Genomic DNA, 16,937 nt, shown 5'->3' with positions numbered 1-16,937 from the left:
ATTCACCGAGGGGAGTTGCCCTTGAGTTATTTATCAGTGTATCCTTGAGGGCGTGCGGCAATCGCCCTACATTTGACACAGTCTTTAAATGGCCACATCAGCAAACAGATAATCAGTGAGATAAAGAAGAGCATCTTCCATGCCAAGCCTGGGGGGGGGGGGGGGGGGGGTGCGGGGCAGAGTGGAGGGGCGGGTGGGGGGTTGATGGAGAGAGGGGAGGGGTATGTATATAAATGGAGGCCAACGGGCATTCACAATCCCACGGTCTGTCAGTGCTTCAGTACCAACTGCTGCCTCCCTAAACCCATCGACCCCACAGCCATGTCGTTCAACGGAACCTGGAAGGTCGACCGCAGCGAGAACTATGACAAGTTCATGGAGCAAATGGGTGAGTCAGTGCTGGTGGGCAATGCTTGTGTGTGTGTGCGTGCACGTATGCCTGGGTCACACTCAAATGATCCACTCATGTTATCTTATACCCTGGTTCTATTTTTTCCTCTGGCAGTATGATAGTGTGTGTTGAGTTTACGAGGTCAATATGCAACATGTCATGTGTGTAACTGAAGTATCATGTGTTTCCATGTGACATGACATCACAGACTGCATGAGTGTTATATAGTGCAGTGCGGTGTTGATAAGTTTGAAGCTTTATGGCACTAACTATAATAAGAGCTGTTGCTAAATTAAGAGCTTGTCGACGAACAAGTGCTTTCTTTGGCCCGGGGCACAGTTTACTACTTGGAAAGCGTACTGGTGGAAACTTCAAGTCCACAACTGGGTGCTGGCCAAGCCGGGTGCAGCTGATACAGTTTGATGCTGCAAACAACTTCTGGTTTTCCTTTCAGTGAACTATAAACATGTAGACTTACTTTCAGTAAATTCCCTACATTGTCCCAAGCCTTATTGGCACAAATTCCGCAGTGTATTTCCATGTTTTTTTGTGTTCACCTAGGTATTAATGTCATGAAGAGGAAGCTGGCAGAGCATGACAACCTGAAGATCACTATTGAGCAGACGGGGGACAAGTTTCTCATCAAGGAGTCCAGCACTTTCCGGACCAAAGACATCAACTTCACCCTGGGCGCCCAGTTTGACTACGCCCTGGCTGATGGCACTGAAGTCTCAGTGAGTGCTTCAGGCACCATGTGAATCATGCAGCAGTTGGTCCAGCCGCTATTTCGTAATTTACTCAAGATCTGATGCAACCAGAACTGGGTCAAATTAGGAATAATACTGCTTTTCTTCTGATATCGATGGATCTCATCACAATGGCACCAACAGGAAAAGTGCAAGCCAAGCTGACTAAAGCAAATGCTGAGTTTCAAAAGTTCCAATGAATAATCACAGAGAAGTTGCAGCGGCTGCAATGAGTGTAAACCGAATATGTATAAATTCCTCAAAAAAAAAAAAACGAAAAACTCGCTCTCGCTTCTGCCAGTGAAACTCTGTAAACATACATGAATTTATGTAAAAACTGATATTGTGCCAGCTTTCTGTGAAAACAACTGCTGCAAATGCAACACAAGATGAGCGGAGCATTGAGAGTACACACTGTGCTGATTTCCAAAGTAAACACTGTGTACCTGAACTGCATGCAGTACACAAAAACTAGACGGTACAAGTATCTCAATGAGATACTGAAGAATTCAAGCTCTTTTAGTTTGGAAATGTAAATGTATTCGTATGATTCCAGATGTTAACCCCCTATATTTTACCCAGGGTGCATGGGAGCTGGAGGGGGAGATGCTGAAGGGAAAATTCACCAGGAAAGACAACAGCAAAGTCCTGACCACCACTAGGGCTCTGGTGGGAGGAGAGCTGGTGCAGGTCAGTGGGTCAAGATTCAACTCATCAATCCTCATCAAATGCTAAAGATACTTTTTTTATGTTTATGTGTTTTGCTGCAGTGAATAGGATTAAGATTTTGTTCACAAACCTTCCCCATTCCTCTTTTCCCCACAGACTTACAACTACGAGGGAGTGGACGCCAAGAGGATTTTCAAGAAGCAGTAACCTGCAGTCTGGAGTTCACATGACATATTTTGATATAGATGATATGATATAGATTTTTATTGTCTAACAATAAGACTACACGGCAAAGTCGAGTGTATTCCCATTACATTTGATTCCATATACCTCAAAATGTTGACAAAATTTGCAAGTTTTGATAGACACACTGGGATAGTGGACCATTGTATTCTACTGTATAACATATCAATGTGCCTTTGAGAGAATCAATACGATTGGCTAAACCAAAACACCCAGTTTCCCAGAAATGGATCAAGACTAGTTCTAGATTAAATCTCTGTAACAGTGGAGATGGATTGCGGATTTCTGTTAGTCTAGGCCTAGGATTACTTCTTGTCTGGGAAACTGGACCCCGGCAACGACTGCATCTGCACTAGAATCTAATTAGAAAACATTTAGTCCCAGACTAGACTTAATCACTGTGAAGGAAACCTGCCTAATGTGCCACATACTGGAGAGTCTGGACAGAGTGCTGCACAATTCCCACACAATATGAAATAAATTAGGCTTCGTTATGCACCTTTAACCGATTGGGAAATAAGTCATTTTGTACTAAAAGTTTTGATACACTATGGTCTGTAACAATAAAGATACTCTCACGTGTCAGTGTTTTTTTTTTTAAGACAAACTGTTGGGAATGGCAATTTTATTGACATTATAGCTGTTATTAGTTAAGTTCAAATAACATTAGAAGTTATTTTTGTTTCTTTTAACACATGAATATATGGAGAATAAGATATTATTTGTGCATTATATTAGATATGGGTGAAAAATGTAAGTAAGAATATAAAGTCTAAATGAAGTAGGAATATAAAGTTGACAAAGATGCAAGTCATTATGCAGGTTCTAATCAGAGCTATTATAACTCCAAGCCTCGCAAAGTCAGCTGTTATCAAATCATTGTTATCAAGCACAAAGTCATTCCTTGATTACATTTTATGGGCATCCTAAGTTCAGATGTTTTGATAAAGGGAAGGATTTTAAGGACACGGAAGAAATGTCACTGTACCATAGCATTTCACATTCTGATTTTAAACAGTCCTATCAGTTATATCTTACTGTAACCTTGAAAAATTAGATTTGAGGTACTACTGCTTTAAATCCACTCTGACACAGCAGCACTCTGGTCTGATCACATGATGACAGCAGTGTCTTGTGCAGTCATGTGTCTAGTCTTAGCGGTTGTCCTCAGCTGCAGGTCTGAACGGACTGACACAGCGGTGAATGGAGGGTTTCTCACATGATGGGGTGAACAATGCAGTTCATTCACTTGTAGAAATCTTCGTTGAGTTACCTTCCTCGCTTTTCAGTCATGGAAGGGAGAGAGAGGCGGTGGAGGCATGTGAGGGAAATGAACCACGCATGCACCGAGCCTCTCTGGCCACAAGAGGTCGACCGCTGCCCACTTATCCTTTAAACATCAAGTCTGTATTATTCACCAGGTTTGCCAAGCTCTTACTGGGTATTGGCAGAGGTGGAACGTAACTAAGTACATTTACTCAATTACTGCACTTGAGTACAGTTTTGAGGTACTGGCACTTTACTTGAGTATTTCCATTTAGTGAGATTTTACTCCACTTCATTTCTGAGGGAAAGACTGTACTTTTTACTCCACTACATTTATCTGACAGCTACTAGTTACTTTGCAGAATACAGTTTCACATGCAAAAGATATGATAAGCTCATAAAATATGATGCATTTTTTAAGTTTTAATTATATAGAGTAGTAAAACCTAGCAAAACCTGGACCACCTAATATTAAAATACTTCTTACAGGTTAATGAATCAATGATAATCAATAACACTCTGAAAGGGACCATCCTTCAGAATGAGTAGCCTACTTTTACTTTTGATACTGAAGTACATTTTACTGCTAGTACTTCTATACTTTTGCAAGTAACATTTTGAATGCAGGACTTTTACTTTGAGTATTTTTCCATTATGGTATTGCTACTTTTACTTGAGTAAAGGATTGGAATACTTTTTCCACCACAATCAGATGTGTTTTTTGGCACAAAAATTATGGTGATTCCCTTCACTCTTTCTGTAATATTGTTACTCTACCAGGTGTAATGTAATTAACTGAACTGTCACCAAAGTACAACCCATTTTAATCAATATAAAACATCCAAATGCACATACAGTTTCACTAGATACTTCATGGACAAAATCATTATACAAAAAACTGTCTAATATGAAATTTAGACCCATTGACCAGTAAACATATTTTTAAATCTTTTTAAAATCTCTTCTGGATAAGCACCAAGTAACTTTATACGAACCTTATTCCATAAAGATACTGATTGATAACAGAAGGTGTGCTTATCACATATGGAAGTAATAACTGCTCTGGGGCTGATTGAGTTCCTCCTCTTTATCAGTTTGAACCTGTTACTGTTGAAACTAGTAATCTTGGTGTACTCTGCTATTGTAGATTGCTTCTGTTAATTATATTCCTAACAGATGACAAGTGCAGAGCTGATTATCACCTAGGTGTGTGCTGGCCACTGGGGATGCGGACATATTCTCCTTGTGTGTGGCTTCTATTGAAACAATGCTGTACTGCTTGCTGGATCCACAAATACAGATGTCAAACAGAGCAGCATTTAGCCTTCCCCACTGAGTCGTGAGACCATCTTCACTGAGTAGATTTTTAATAACTAATAAACATCCTAGCTACTTGTATCAGTGCACACGGGCTAAACCCATCATCCTAATGACCCCCCGCACTCCCCTCCTTACCCACACACACAACTCGCCTGCCTAGTGTGTATCGATCGCAGCCCCGGTACAGGCCCCCCACTGAGCCCTGAGTGGCACCCTCTTTCATGGAGGTATAAACCCACCGCGCCCAGAGCTAATCTGGCTAAGGCCGGGCCGCTTTGAACATTGGTTTGCCCCTGAACCCGCTGTGGGGAGCAGAGTCCTCCGAGACGCTTCAGATGCTGTGAGGCTGGTGATTCTATTGTGTTAGTGAAAGGGGATGGTGGTCCTCCTTTCCTTGGATTTGGCTGTGTAGTCTTGTGTTTGTGGTACTTCACATTTTCCCGTCACTGAAAAGTTATCTCGTATCTTGCCCTTGTATATTGTATGTCTTTTGACATACACTGCATGTACAAGATATTAGGGACTTCTTCCTGATATTGAGTTGCAGCCCCTTCTGCACAATTTGCATCTCAATTGTCTCAAAGTTTAAAAATCCTTCTCTAACTCGTCTGCTTCTCTTCATCTACATCTCCTTCTTTGTGATTGGTATAGATTTAATAAGGGAAATCAATAAGGCATAATGGCTTTTACCTGGATTCACCTCATCAGAAGAAAAGAGTAAAGTGTCACTAATATTTTGTACAGTCAGTATATAATGATGATGAACTAAGATGAGGAAGGAGCTTTTGGCCATGACCAAGATATTTTGTAACAAAATGATACTTCTCCATTTAAGAAAGTCTTTTGAAATTTCAGTATTAGCCTATCGACATGTCAAAACCCCAAATACTCTATATGCTGATGAATCATGGCCACAGACTAACACAGGTGGATGCTGTAATATCTTTCCATGACCAGTAGGTAGCAATGTGGAGCTCTATATTTTCTGAGAGAAAGGGCCTGGGTCAGCCTCCCATCTTCATTCAATGATGTAATCTCTCTGTTAAATCCTCATATGACACACACACACACACACACACACACAGACACACACCTACATGGTGCCATTGTCAATTATTGGATCGCTCACTCAAATGATTAAAAAAAACAAACTATCTAGTAGTAAAAGACTTTTACTGTACCCATTCGGAAGCCCTTGGCAAACAGCAGGCCATAATAGCATGAAATCAGTGAGAAAGAGGGAAAAAAAAAAGTGGGGCGAGTTAGTCTTCAGTGTTTTGATTGCTATGAGACTGAGAGCGAAGGGGCCCACCCGAGGGAGAGCCAAGCTGTGGGTGAGACAGAGGGAGGAGAGGAAGAGGAAAACAGGGAGAGGTGGAAAGAGAGGATGGAGGGAGGAGGAAGGGAGGGAAGGAACACAGAAAGGACAGAAAGAGAAAACACGAGCTGACCAAAAACGAAACTGACCAAATTCACTGACTCACTGTGGAGTCGCCCGCTTATCTGAATTAATAATGATCACAGTGGACACCAGCAGCGCGGCGGGGAGTGTCAGGGGTTGGTTAGGTAATCTTTCCAAGAAAACACAACCCCCTCTGGCCATTTAATGTTTAGACAATGACTGTGCAGACCTGCGGCTGCTTAATGATGAGTCACTAGATAGTCAGCGCTCAGAGTATCTTTCCCTGAGCCAATTCAATTGCCTGGAGAGTTAGGAATTATTTGGAATTATGATACTGTAATGCACAGATGCTGTGTAATCTTAAACAGCCTTGTGAATTTGGTAGTTTGTGTTAGTATGATAATGAAGATCATGAAAATCCATGGGGAAAGGACTAAATCCCCTTTCATTTCAAGTTGCACAAGGTTGCTTCCCCTTCTCTAAAACTAAAAAATATTTATATTAAATATTTAACAATGTCCTCCTTATCATCTCCATGTTGACATGGTCAATATTAGATAGATCAACTGGCATAGCAAGAGTTATGGAGCCAAATTTTGAAAATAGCAAGGCAAAACTCTTTATCAGTCTTTGTGTAACTATTAGCGCAGCATGAAGTGCACCAGTGGGCACACTGAGGATCTATTGACTCTCTCCAGGCTCTGTCTGTAATAGCATGTGTCTCTGTTAGCATGCTACTGTATGCTAACATAGCTACGCAACCAACTGCGGCAAGGCCCTGGTGGATGTTTTACTGGAGCAAGCAAAGCAAAAAGGCTGACGAAAGTGAACTGACAACAAAATACTGGCACAGATGTCATAGAAAAGACTGAATTCATAAGGGAGCAATGACGATTTATAATCCAATAAGATCCTTTTCACATGGCTGACGTACTTCTGCAGGGTATAGATCGTTCTCACCATTGCCAGCAATGTTAAAAAGCTTTCTGTCGCCTCAAACTGTCTGTGATGACTTATTTTGGGCAGTATCATTGTCGTATCTTTCTGTTTCTGGTGTCAGACATGTATAAAAAAGTGATTTGATCGAGGGTCACAAAATGCTAAACGGCTAACAAAGGCTAATGGGAATTTCTGTGCTGTTAGCATTTTGTGACCCTCGATCAAATCACTTTTTTATAATCATGCAGTCGTCTGACAACAGAAACAGAAAGATATATCAATGACAACACCTGTATTGTGATATACAGTATGTTGAAACACAAAATAGTGATCACAGACAGAGTCGGACGCAACAGAAATTTAGCTTTTTAACATTGCTGGCAATGCTGAGAGAACCGATCTATACCCTACAAAGACGAAGCGGAAGCACGTCAGCCATGTTTGTGAAGAGGGCCTATTGTTTTGAGAAAAGGCGAGTATCCTTAAACCTCTCAGTCACAGGAAAACGCCGACACATTACAGCGAGGCCGTGCATCTAGCGTGCCGCAGCTGGAGGAGCACGAGCAAACGGGGGACAGCGACACCTCTTTAATGGACTTGTCAAGCAGAGTAACACCATTACAAAGTGTTGCCAGTTGGGCGTATGCATGCGCGCACCTGCATGAGCATGTACGCACCACATGCACGAGCGCACACACCTTTACTCCCACTACACTGCGCTCTGTCACACTCGGCATCATCCACGACACGCAGCATTGTGTGAAACCCACCTCCCGAACATGGGAGGTGTGTGTACGTCATGTGAGAACCTGGTGTGTGCCACAGACAAATGAAGACAGGATGGGTGCGTTTGCTCCCTCCTTACACATGGAGAAGGAAAGAGAGCAGGGACAGTGGAGGGAGAGAGACTAAATTGGCTATTGCCCTCTGTCTCTTGAGTAGCCAGCCCCTGGGTTGGGTGGGCTATTCTTATAGAGGGCACAGCGAGGTCTGCAGCTCCCCCGCTGCACCAACCACTGCACAGGATCCCACACCCTGTTCTGCCGTCCTGAAGCCCCCTGAGGTGCTGGGAGGAGGTGTTAGCCAAAAGAGAAGTGTGAGAGGGAGAAAGAGGAAATCGAGCTGCGTGGATGTGATTTCTATGTGTATTAAAGTCAAAATTCAATCTTAATTCTCTTGGATTCTCTTCAGATGTGCTTGACTTGGGTTTGAAGCCTTCCGCTTCACTGAGCGTGCTTCATGAAGCGCGACGCAACATTCAGACAAAAAGAAATCATCACGATCATGACAGCAGGGATGACGTCAATCTTTAATGGCTGATGGCCTGAAATGTCTTCATTTAACATTTTCATAAAAACTTCTCTTTTTGATCACCTTTTTTGGTTTCAAACAAACGAACCTCTGCAATTCACCGAAATACAGTTTCTCCTTACAGCGGCTAGAATACATAAATATCAACAGTACTGTATGCATTAGGAAAAGAAAAAAAAAAGAACACACACATGCCGTGAACATGCACAGAACACACAGGTACTCACACAGTAGATTGAAACAACGAAGGAATATCATTTTTCCATTGACAAGAGGAGGGATCATCATATTAATTTCCAGGATATTCTGTACCTTACTGTTGGCAAACACAAAAAGATCCTATAGCCTTCTTTCAAAGAGCATGTTTTTCTCTGGATTTCACAGTGAATTTATCTAGGTAAAACAGTATTCATATATCACATATAGGTTCCAATCATTCAAATACGAACACAAAAAGAAGCTTCTCAAAGATTACCAAATGAATATACAATTAAAACTTACAATAATACTTACATTGAATTATATGATGGGCATCTTCTGTGGACTTGTTAACGTAATATCCATAAACACACACACACACACACACCATGTAAATACTTGTTCTAATAAACTTGATGCCCCAGTTGGCTCGAAAATTGTGTCTGAAAAATCGCTCCAGAAATTGGGTTGATATGATGTGCATATTCTGATATTCATTACAAACACTGAATATATGATTCAACCAGTCCACTGATTGTAGACATTGGGCTAAACGTTTTGGGGAAGATATTGTTTCCTAGTTCAACTTCTGATTGTCACATCACTGTGAAATGTGACTTATCCTTTGGACAGATCATAAAAGCACAGGAATCACTATTTCCGTTTGTAAGATGCTGTGAGAATGAGAATTTTGGCCTCAAAACGTCACAGAAATATTATTGTTCAGAGAAATGTCATACAGCAAAAAAGTTATTGCAGGCCAAGAAAACACAGGATTACAAAACATTATTGTTTTTTTCCACTCCAATCATTACTATATAAATTCAAAATTTACAAAACCAGGTTGAATCACATTGGCTCCCTAAAAATAGACAAAAGAGAGAAATCGCTTAAAATGAATTATCCTTTCAGATACGGAGATACTCTTTGGAGTGACACCAAAAGAGACATGCAGCAAAAAAATAATGTCATACTTCATAAGAATTCAGATTGAGGACTACAAAGCAGTCAAAAATGGAATAATTCCACTAGCCTAGATAGCTCTCCAGTGTAAGAAAAAAATTGCCTTTGGTCTTTTGTTTCTCTATACTGTGCTGCTGTCCTCCCGCTACACAACGAAGGAGCAATTTCCTAATTATAGCAGGGCTCAGTTTGCCATGCATCGCAGTCTCTGGGGTCGCTCTACCTTCACCAGCGATGGCTTATTCCTGTCAGTGTCTCTGTGAGCTCGTCTTCTCTCCCAGCTCCATAACACATCTGATCACGTTAGATTGCAATGCAGAGGAAGAGTATTAGCTGAATCAGGTGTGTTGCTGCTACTATTACCGAGGGTCAACAACAATGGCTGCTCACTTGAACCAAAGCACGTCAGGTAAAACAAGACAAAGGAATAGTATGCTTGGCCTTAGTAATGCTTCATCAGGTAAAGACGCCTCAAGATAAACACACGACCAAACCAAATCCACACAGTATGTAGAAAAGACAAGAGCAAAACCGACGAGACTGCTTTGGTATAGCAGGGCGACTGTCCATGTTATAATGGCACAAATACGGAGAAATAAAAAAAAAAGTAGGAAAAGTTGAGGTTTTCAAACAAGTTCCTCACACACTTTAGCACAACATTAACCAATCAAACAGGACCATTTCAAACATTGTCTTGATTACAAAAATACCTTTTTGTATTTCTTTAAAATATCTAAAAATGTACAGCATTGGTTTTTTTTTTTGTTGGGTTTTTTTTTTTGCAAAGTCATGCTTCAACATGTATTTAATAATCATAATAACATTAATATGAATGATATACAGAATAGTAATAATTATAGTCATATAATAACATTATTTGGTAGCGCTTTGGTCACACTCCCGTACACAAGGCCTTCCAAAATGGCTGCATAAATTTGTCCCACTCTCCTCGGCGGGTTTGTCTTTACGCTTTGCATGTACAGGACGCAAAGCAAGACACCTGCTCACATCAGGCGAGTGGTGAACAAAGGGCTTTCGCACCTCCGCCACGCATGTCCAGTACCTTCCATGTAGGTGTCACAGGGAGTGTAGCCAAAGTGCCACCAGTAAATCTTGAGTATGTAACAGTATAAAAAGAGGGTGGAGTTGGAGGGAAGGGGGGGGGGGGGGGGGGGGGGGCTCGATGTGTGATGGAGGCTGGGGTCTAGTATGTCCTGAGGCCCACGAGGCTGCTGCTGCCTGAGAGAGAGAGAGAGAGAGAGAGAGAGAGAGAGAGAGAGAGGGAGAGAGAGGACAAGAAAAAAGGGAGTGAGGTTGCCATGGTCACAGCACCCAAACCATGTACACTAATGAAAACACAGGGGGGCAATGTGAAAGTGTTGTAAGAGCACACACAAACGCATTCACGCACACACACACACACACACACAACACACACACAGATACACAGGTATATACTGTAGACACACAGACCCAAACACTGACAGACATACACACAAAAAAAACAAACACATTATTTTCTCACTCAATTTCTCACACATGCCTCACTAGGCCGGCATGATGCAGAGACCACACACACACACACACACACACACACACATTCGGTTTGATCCCACAAATAACTGATTCTGGCTTTGTTTTTGAAAGCCTTCTGCGCTGAGCGAAAGCTAAACCGTACACACGCGAAAGCCGACACAGTGTCAATACGGCTGTGTGCCTTTATGTTCTTTCCAGCAGATGTCTTTGGCAGTGTGATATTGTCTCTGAAAAAACCTCAACTGGGGGTTTTCACAGCTTTTATTTTTTCCGCAAATCTACACTTTCAAATCAAACGCCGTGTCAGACGGGAGAGCCTCGCCGCCGCGGCAAGGTGTGATTTACAGGTTTTGGGCCGCTCGCCGAGAGCGTTTCACCCTGAACTCACCGACGGTCCGCTGCCCAGAGAGGCGCGGTCGGGTCAGTCCTCCTGGTTTCTAATTGGACACGAGAAGCAAATCAGCAACGCCCGTCACGGCCGGCCACGGCCACCATCACACATCAGGAACCTGAGGACACAGAGGAGAGGAGCTTCACTGAAGGGTAGAAACAGCATCCTAATTGGTGGAGGGTTAAGGAAAAGACAGCGTTAACAAGAGTGTCAAAGACTGTTCAGTGTTATTTTCTGATTATTAGTAAATGTGTTTCATCCGCAGTATAATGCATGAATAATTGTTTGTTGTTTTTTTATGTTATTTTTTGTTCCATTGTGTATCAGAAGAGCCATTTGAGAGTTTGAAATTCTAAAGTTCTATCTGACTTTTTCTTTTATCAAAATTGAGTTCTTCACATATTCATGATCTTTGAATGTTACTTTATTTTTAACAAAATAAAGGGGATTTTTAAGAAAATAAAATGTCAAATCTTTAATATCTCTTAACTGCGCTCCACCCACACAGAACCTTATAATCCCAAACTCACGCACTGTTATGACAAAGAACCACTGCAACAAACATGACGTCAACTGAGTATAATATTAAATACTTATGTTGAACTTCCTCCTGACGAACCTATCTCCACCATGATCCCTCTCCGCCGTGACACCCACGCATCCCCCCCACACACACACACCCAGCAGACCAATGGGAAAGGTCAAGCCTCCCTCACCCCCCGCCCCCTCCCCCAGATGTGTCGCCCAAAATAGATATCATCTTGGAGGAGACCGTGGTAACTGGGGTTCAAGGGGGGGAAGAAACTCTTTGAAACAATAAACAATTAGCAAAGCAAACATGACCTTAAGAGAGAGAAGGAGAAAGACAGAGAGAGAGAGAGACCGAGGCAGACAGACAAAGAAGGTTTTTGAGAAAGGGGGGAGAGGAGTGGGGAGAGGAGGAGGAGGGGGGGGGGGGGGGGGCTGCTGCTGTAGCGTTGCCTGATCAGAGAACAGCGTGTTTTCTGAAGGTAACATGCCCGGACACGGCTGGCCTAGCTAATGCCCTGTTGCGCGTTCAATCAAGGATGAGGGAATCGATGCATTATACAGCCGCTCGGCTAAGCTGACGCGACGCATACTTCCAGACCGCCCTATTTGTTCTGGCTGAGACACCAAGGTTAAAGATTGGGTTGATCATTGAACATGTCTTTGTGGATTAGGAAAAGGTTTAGTGATTTGCAGGCTTAATGTGTTACATCCAATAACTTGGCCCGGGCGCATAATGTGAGATAGGTAAACAAGTGCTGTTTGGGAATGTAGGGGGTGGTGGTGGTGGAGGGGGTGACTTGGTTTCTCATGAATGTGCGTACTGTTTCTCTTTTAGCTAAGCATCATGTAGCAATTGTTCCTGCCTGTGTTATCAGCGATCGGTGATCTTGTGCTGCAGATGAATGTCATGGTAGAGCTAGACTGCAACTGCGCTCTAGCACAGGAGAGAAGAGAAGAGAAGAGAAGAGAAGAGAAGAGAAGAGAAGAGAAGAGAAGAGAAGAGAAGAGAAGAGAAGAGAAGAGAAGAGAAGAGAATGCATGCTCAGTGGAATAAAAAAAAAAAGCTCAAGCCTTTCTTTTAGCTCTATTTCTAGGCCACAATTTTAATCACCGATTCCCAAAAACGACCACGCTTGTAGCTGTTCCAGTTGGAACAACACATGCTCGACATCTGACAGCACTTTGCTCCAGCTCCATCCAGAGTTCACGTTAAGACCTTTACCTGTGCAGCACGGCCATGAAAAAGAGGCCAGGCCAAAGCCCCTTTAATCCAAAGAAAAGCCTTTAGGCCCAGACTGTGTTTCTCACATACCAGCAATAGCTAGTGGAGCTGGGTGGTGATGAATGCAGCTGTTGACATGCATCTAGCTCCTGAAACCCAGCACAGGGACAAGGCCACAGTGTGGCAACATGGCTGTGTGTGTGTGTGTGTGTCTGTGTGTGTGTGATGTGTCAGTAGGGGGTGAGAGAATAAAGTCCCACTTCCTTATTAGAGGGGGCCTCAGCTGGCCCTCCGCTCTGTAGTGGGAGTTAGTCCAAAGTTGCACAGGAACCACTGGTTTTGTCGGGCTATTGGCCAATAAGCTCCCCAGGGCAAGCAGCCAGACTACACACACACACACACACACACACACATACACGAACACATTCTCTCTCTCTCTCAAACTCACTGACATGCATGCATGATATGGCTACACACACACACACACACACACACTGCACTCCCCCACCATGTCTTGTCAGATGGAAAATCCGGATTACCTTTCCCTCCAGTTCACTAGGCATTAATGTCCACTATTAGGTTGTCTTTGTATCTAACCCTGTGCTGCAGCATGAATGTCAAGTAGAATTCAACTTCAGAAACATTCAGATGACTGAATAGCCCAAGCAAACCTCTAGGGGTCTTAGAATCACACAAAAAAACAAAAACAAATCAGGCCTGGCCAGCGACCTGCAACCTGCTTGAACCTGCGTGTACTGGTGTTTTGGAAGTTTTCAAAATGGCGCTCCGGTTGACAGGCAGGACGCCAGGTGATTAATAAAGCTCATTATCAGCCATGACTAAAGACCTCTACTGCACACTACCTCATTTCAGCTGTTCACACACACACACACACACACATACATTCAGTCTCCCACGGTTACACTTCCTAGGACAAGCTGAATACTCTGAGTGGAGCCCGCCTGTCAAATGCCTAGACAACCGCTGACCGACCACAAGCCTCTTAGGACTGCGGAGTTGTAAGCTTGTTTGAATTCCCATTGTGAAGAAACGATGGCTCTGTCTGGACGGAGCATTGCTTTAGTGTGACCAGACGCCTCCAGCATGAGTAACCATGACCAGCGTCGCCTTTCTCGAATGTACTTGACCAATCAATAGCAGACAGATTGTACAATACGGGGCCAGCTTTTCTCAATCGGTTCTCGGTTCAAGTTTGCTCTTGTCGTCTTACAGTTAATATGACTTTGTTTGAAAGTGTGAGACCAGCAGTTTCACAAGTGGCTTGCACGCCAGCTTGCATTGCACGAGCAACACTCTAGCCTCAGTCCAGCCGAAAACATCCAAGTACCTGCGTTTCTGCCTAGATTGTATTCATTGAACATAAGCAGACTGCGAGGGCCAAAAACATGAGGGCGGGTACAGCTGAGATGTGTGTTGGCAAAGCTGCAAAATGTCCGGGACAAACAAAATAACAAGCTTAACTCAGCTATCTGTCTTCCAAACATCACTGGCAATATACTGCAGGAAATTTACTTTTTTTTTTCACTATGGTCTAAAGCTTACAAGACAGATACAGTAGAGCATGAATAGCATTAGATTTTATGGTAATATGCTCAGTGGGGAGATACATTTTACTATGTGACTAAGCTCACTGGATAAATACCATTCTCTCTGTGTGTGTGTGTGCATCTGTGTGTGTGTTTGCAGGGTGGGAGGCCTTATGCTGGGGCATGTATGCTGCCTACTGCATAATTTGTGTGTGTGTGTGTGTGTATGTGCATATGCGTCGCAGTTGCCTATAATTATCACCGCTGCCGATACTGCGAGTGGAAGTCTCAGGCCTGTTCCACCGCTTCACCCTCCACTGCGAGCCGGATGTGGGGATGTTGTTGTTTCATCAAGGGGCTAATATCCACTGGGGCACCCCGACCGGCCAAATGACTTCCTCCCGGTTTGAAAGGGGAGTAATTATTTCCTCTTAGCCCCTCCCTTCCTCCTTTAACCCTCCTTGGTAGAGAGAACCCCCCCCCCCCCCCCAAAAAAAAAAAAACCCACTCCAACATCGTATTTCTCATACAGTTTTGCTCTCTCTCATGATATTCTGAAAATAGTCAAGTGTGTGACGCGGGGTTTAGAGGGGGCCGGTGCTGCAGGACTAGCACCAATCAACAGCTCGGTGGATGTTAGCCTCCATGCAACCCCTCCGCCACCCACCCGCTCCCTGAGGGGTCGGGGGGAACATGTTTCTTCCTGTCCCGAGACGTCGGAGGGAGGGAATTGGTGACTGCGCGACTGGCGCCGACTGCACACACGCACACACACACAGACACACACACGCAGTAAGCAAACACACACACAGAGACTAGAAGGGGATTTGCCATGCTTTGCGGTTTTGTTTTTCTGCTAGCACAACAGTGTTTGGTTTGTGTGAACCGGGGAGCGAGGCACATGTGCTGCGCGGCTCCTGCGTGGCTTTCGTCCGTATCCAAAGGACTTCTTCCAAGAAATCTGCTTTGTGTCCCGTCTACAGCAACAGTCATAACTATTTATTTAGACAGGAAAGCTAAACTAATAGTAATTCAGCTGTAATTTATTTTAAATAAAGCCCCGTCCCAAGCTGTGTTTTTTTTTTGGTTTTTAATAAAGTTTCATAAAAATATCCCTTCCGGCAGGCCACGGTGCATATTGTGCATTTACAACCTTTTGGCGCATCGTGTCCTCCGTCTCCCTCTGTCCCGTCTTCCCTGTTATTCTCCACTGTGTACTTTGTCATGATGCAGAAATGCCAAAAAGGTTTTCAAATTAAAAAAAGTATTTCATCCTGCCAGGCCATGATGACAAGATGACAAATATCCCATAATATCTGGTCTACGGTACCAACAATATTATAAGGCGATATTAAATCTTTATTATGGCGGTGTTAGACCTGTGCACAGTGATATAAACTTTCCCATCACATATAAGTACGATAAATATCAGGCATCCTTCCAACAGGCAGACATGTGTAACCAATCACTCTCCTCCAGCACTAAGGCTACACAGTTAATTGTGTATAATCTTAAATCACAGTTTAGTTTCCTCATTAATAATCATATAATACTTGCACGTCGGCAATATTTAAACATTTAATTTCATTTAGGATGACCAGATGATGAAGATGTTGATATAAGAAGCAAATAAAATAATTCTGTTCCCCAAATCATGGAGACTAATAACCATGATTAATAATCGTGATCACAATATCTTGCAAAGTAATTGATATTAGCATTTCAGCCATATTCGTTCAGCCCCGCCAGGCCTGATTTATTAAAATATCGGGCCCCGGCGCTCGTTGCATATTCTGTTTGACTTGCTTGCCTTTGATGCCAGAGATCAAGCATGGCATCAATGGGAGAAGTCGACCGGCTGCACCCTGCGACCTGAGCGGGGGGAAAAATAATGGAGTTCCCCTTTAAACCGCAGCTTTTATCTCTCGTGACGATGTGGGCGGAGTCGGCGTGGAGTTAATGACGCGCCGGGTTAATCACTCCCTCCGATCAGGTCCGACAGGCTAATTTGTCTGTTTCATGTTACCGAGTTCTTGAAGTCGGCGGGCAGAAACGTGACTAATTAGCCGGTTGCTTCGGCGGCGGCGTGGAAGGGTTTTTCACGTGAGCTCTGAGGGCAAAAACACGAGCAGCGGGCATCGGCCGCTCCGTTAACGCTCCGGACACGTGACTCTTCTGACACCGCGTGTGCCATTTCTCACAGATGTTTAGGAACATCTCTGCGCCTGTTTACGCCAAGTGTCATAACATTTACTAAAGTAT

The 16,937-nt window shown here is 43.4% G+C and overlaps 2 protein-coding genes across 5 annotated transcripts in view; one reads left to right on the top strand and one right to left on the bottom strand.

Annotated features, from left to right (window-relative positions):
* The first annotated feature begins 274 nt into the window (after positions 1 to 274).
* On the top strand, positions 275 to 2,620 carry LOC139914446 (fatty acid-binding protein, intestinal-like). Its single transcript, XM_071902778.2, has 4 exons — positions 275 to 388; positions 953 to 1,125; positions 1,720 to 1,827; positions 1,963 to 2,620. Exons 1-4 carry the CDS (start codon positions 322 to 324, stop codon positions 2,011 to 2,013), a joined length of 399 nt encoding a protein of 132 aa, XP_071758879.1. The 5' UTR covers positions 275 to 321; the 3' UTR covers positions 2,014 to 2,620.
* Positions 2,621 to 8,261: 5,641 nt separating this feature from the next.
* Positions 8,262 to 16,937, bottom strand: part of LOC139914409 (RNA-binding protein with multiple splicing-like) — a 33,965-nt gene continuing 25,289 nt past the window's right edge. For 2 of the 4 annotated variants that reach the window (XR_013507998.1, XR_013507999.1), the window contains exons 7-8: positions 11,373 to 11,493; positions 8,262 to 10,687 (exon numbers count right to left, since the gene is read on the bottom strand). The gene's annotated coding sequence lies outside the window, so the exon portion shown is untranslated. Of the gene's footprint in view, positions 10,688 to 11,371; positions 11,494 to 16,937 lie in introns of those variants that run through there. The other 2 variants (XM_078291824.1, XM_078291825.1) reach the window with 1 other exon arrangement.

The sequence above is a fragment of the Centroberyx gerrardi genome, chromosome 23, assembly GCF_048128805.1.
Source record: "Centroberyx gerrardi isolate f3 chromosome 23, fCenGer3.hap1.cur.20231027, whole genome shotgun sequence".
NCBI lineage: Eukaryota > Metazoa > Chordata > Actinopteri > Beryciformes > Berycidae > Centroberyx > Centroberyx gerrardi.
Note: the sequence above shows the minus strand (reverse complement) of the source record. Positions and strands in the feature narration are given on the sequence as shown.

Bases quoted from the DNA above. Each gene is read 5' to 3' on its own strand.
- LOC139914446 (XM_071902778.2), top strand. From the start codon at position 322: ATGTCGTTCAACGGAACCTGGAAGGTCGACCGCAGCGAGAACTATGAC. The intron at 389-952 runs GTGAGTCAGTGC...GTGTTCACCTAG, and splicing joins CAAGTTCATGGAGCAAATGG to GTATTAATGTCATGAAGAGG. The intron at 1,828-1,962 runs GTCAGTGGGTCA...TTTTCCCCACAG, and splicing joins TGGGAGGAGAGCTGGTGCAG to ACTTACAACTACGAGGGAGT.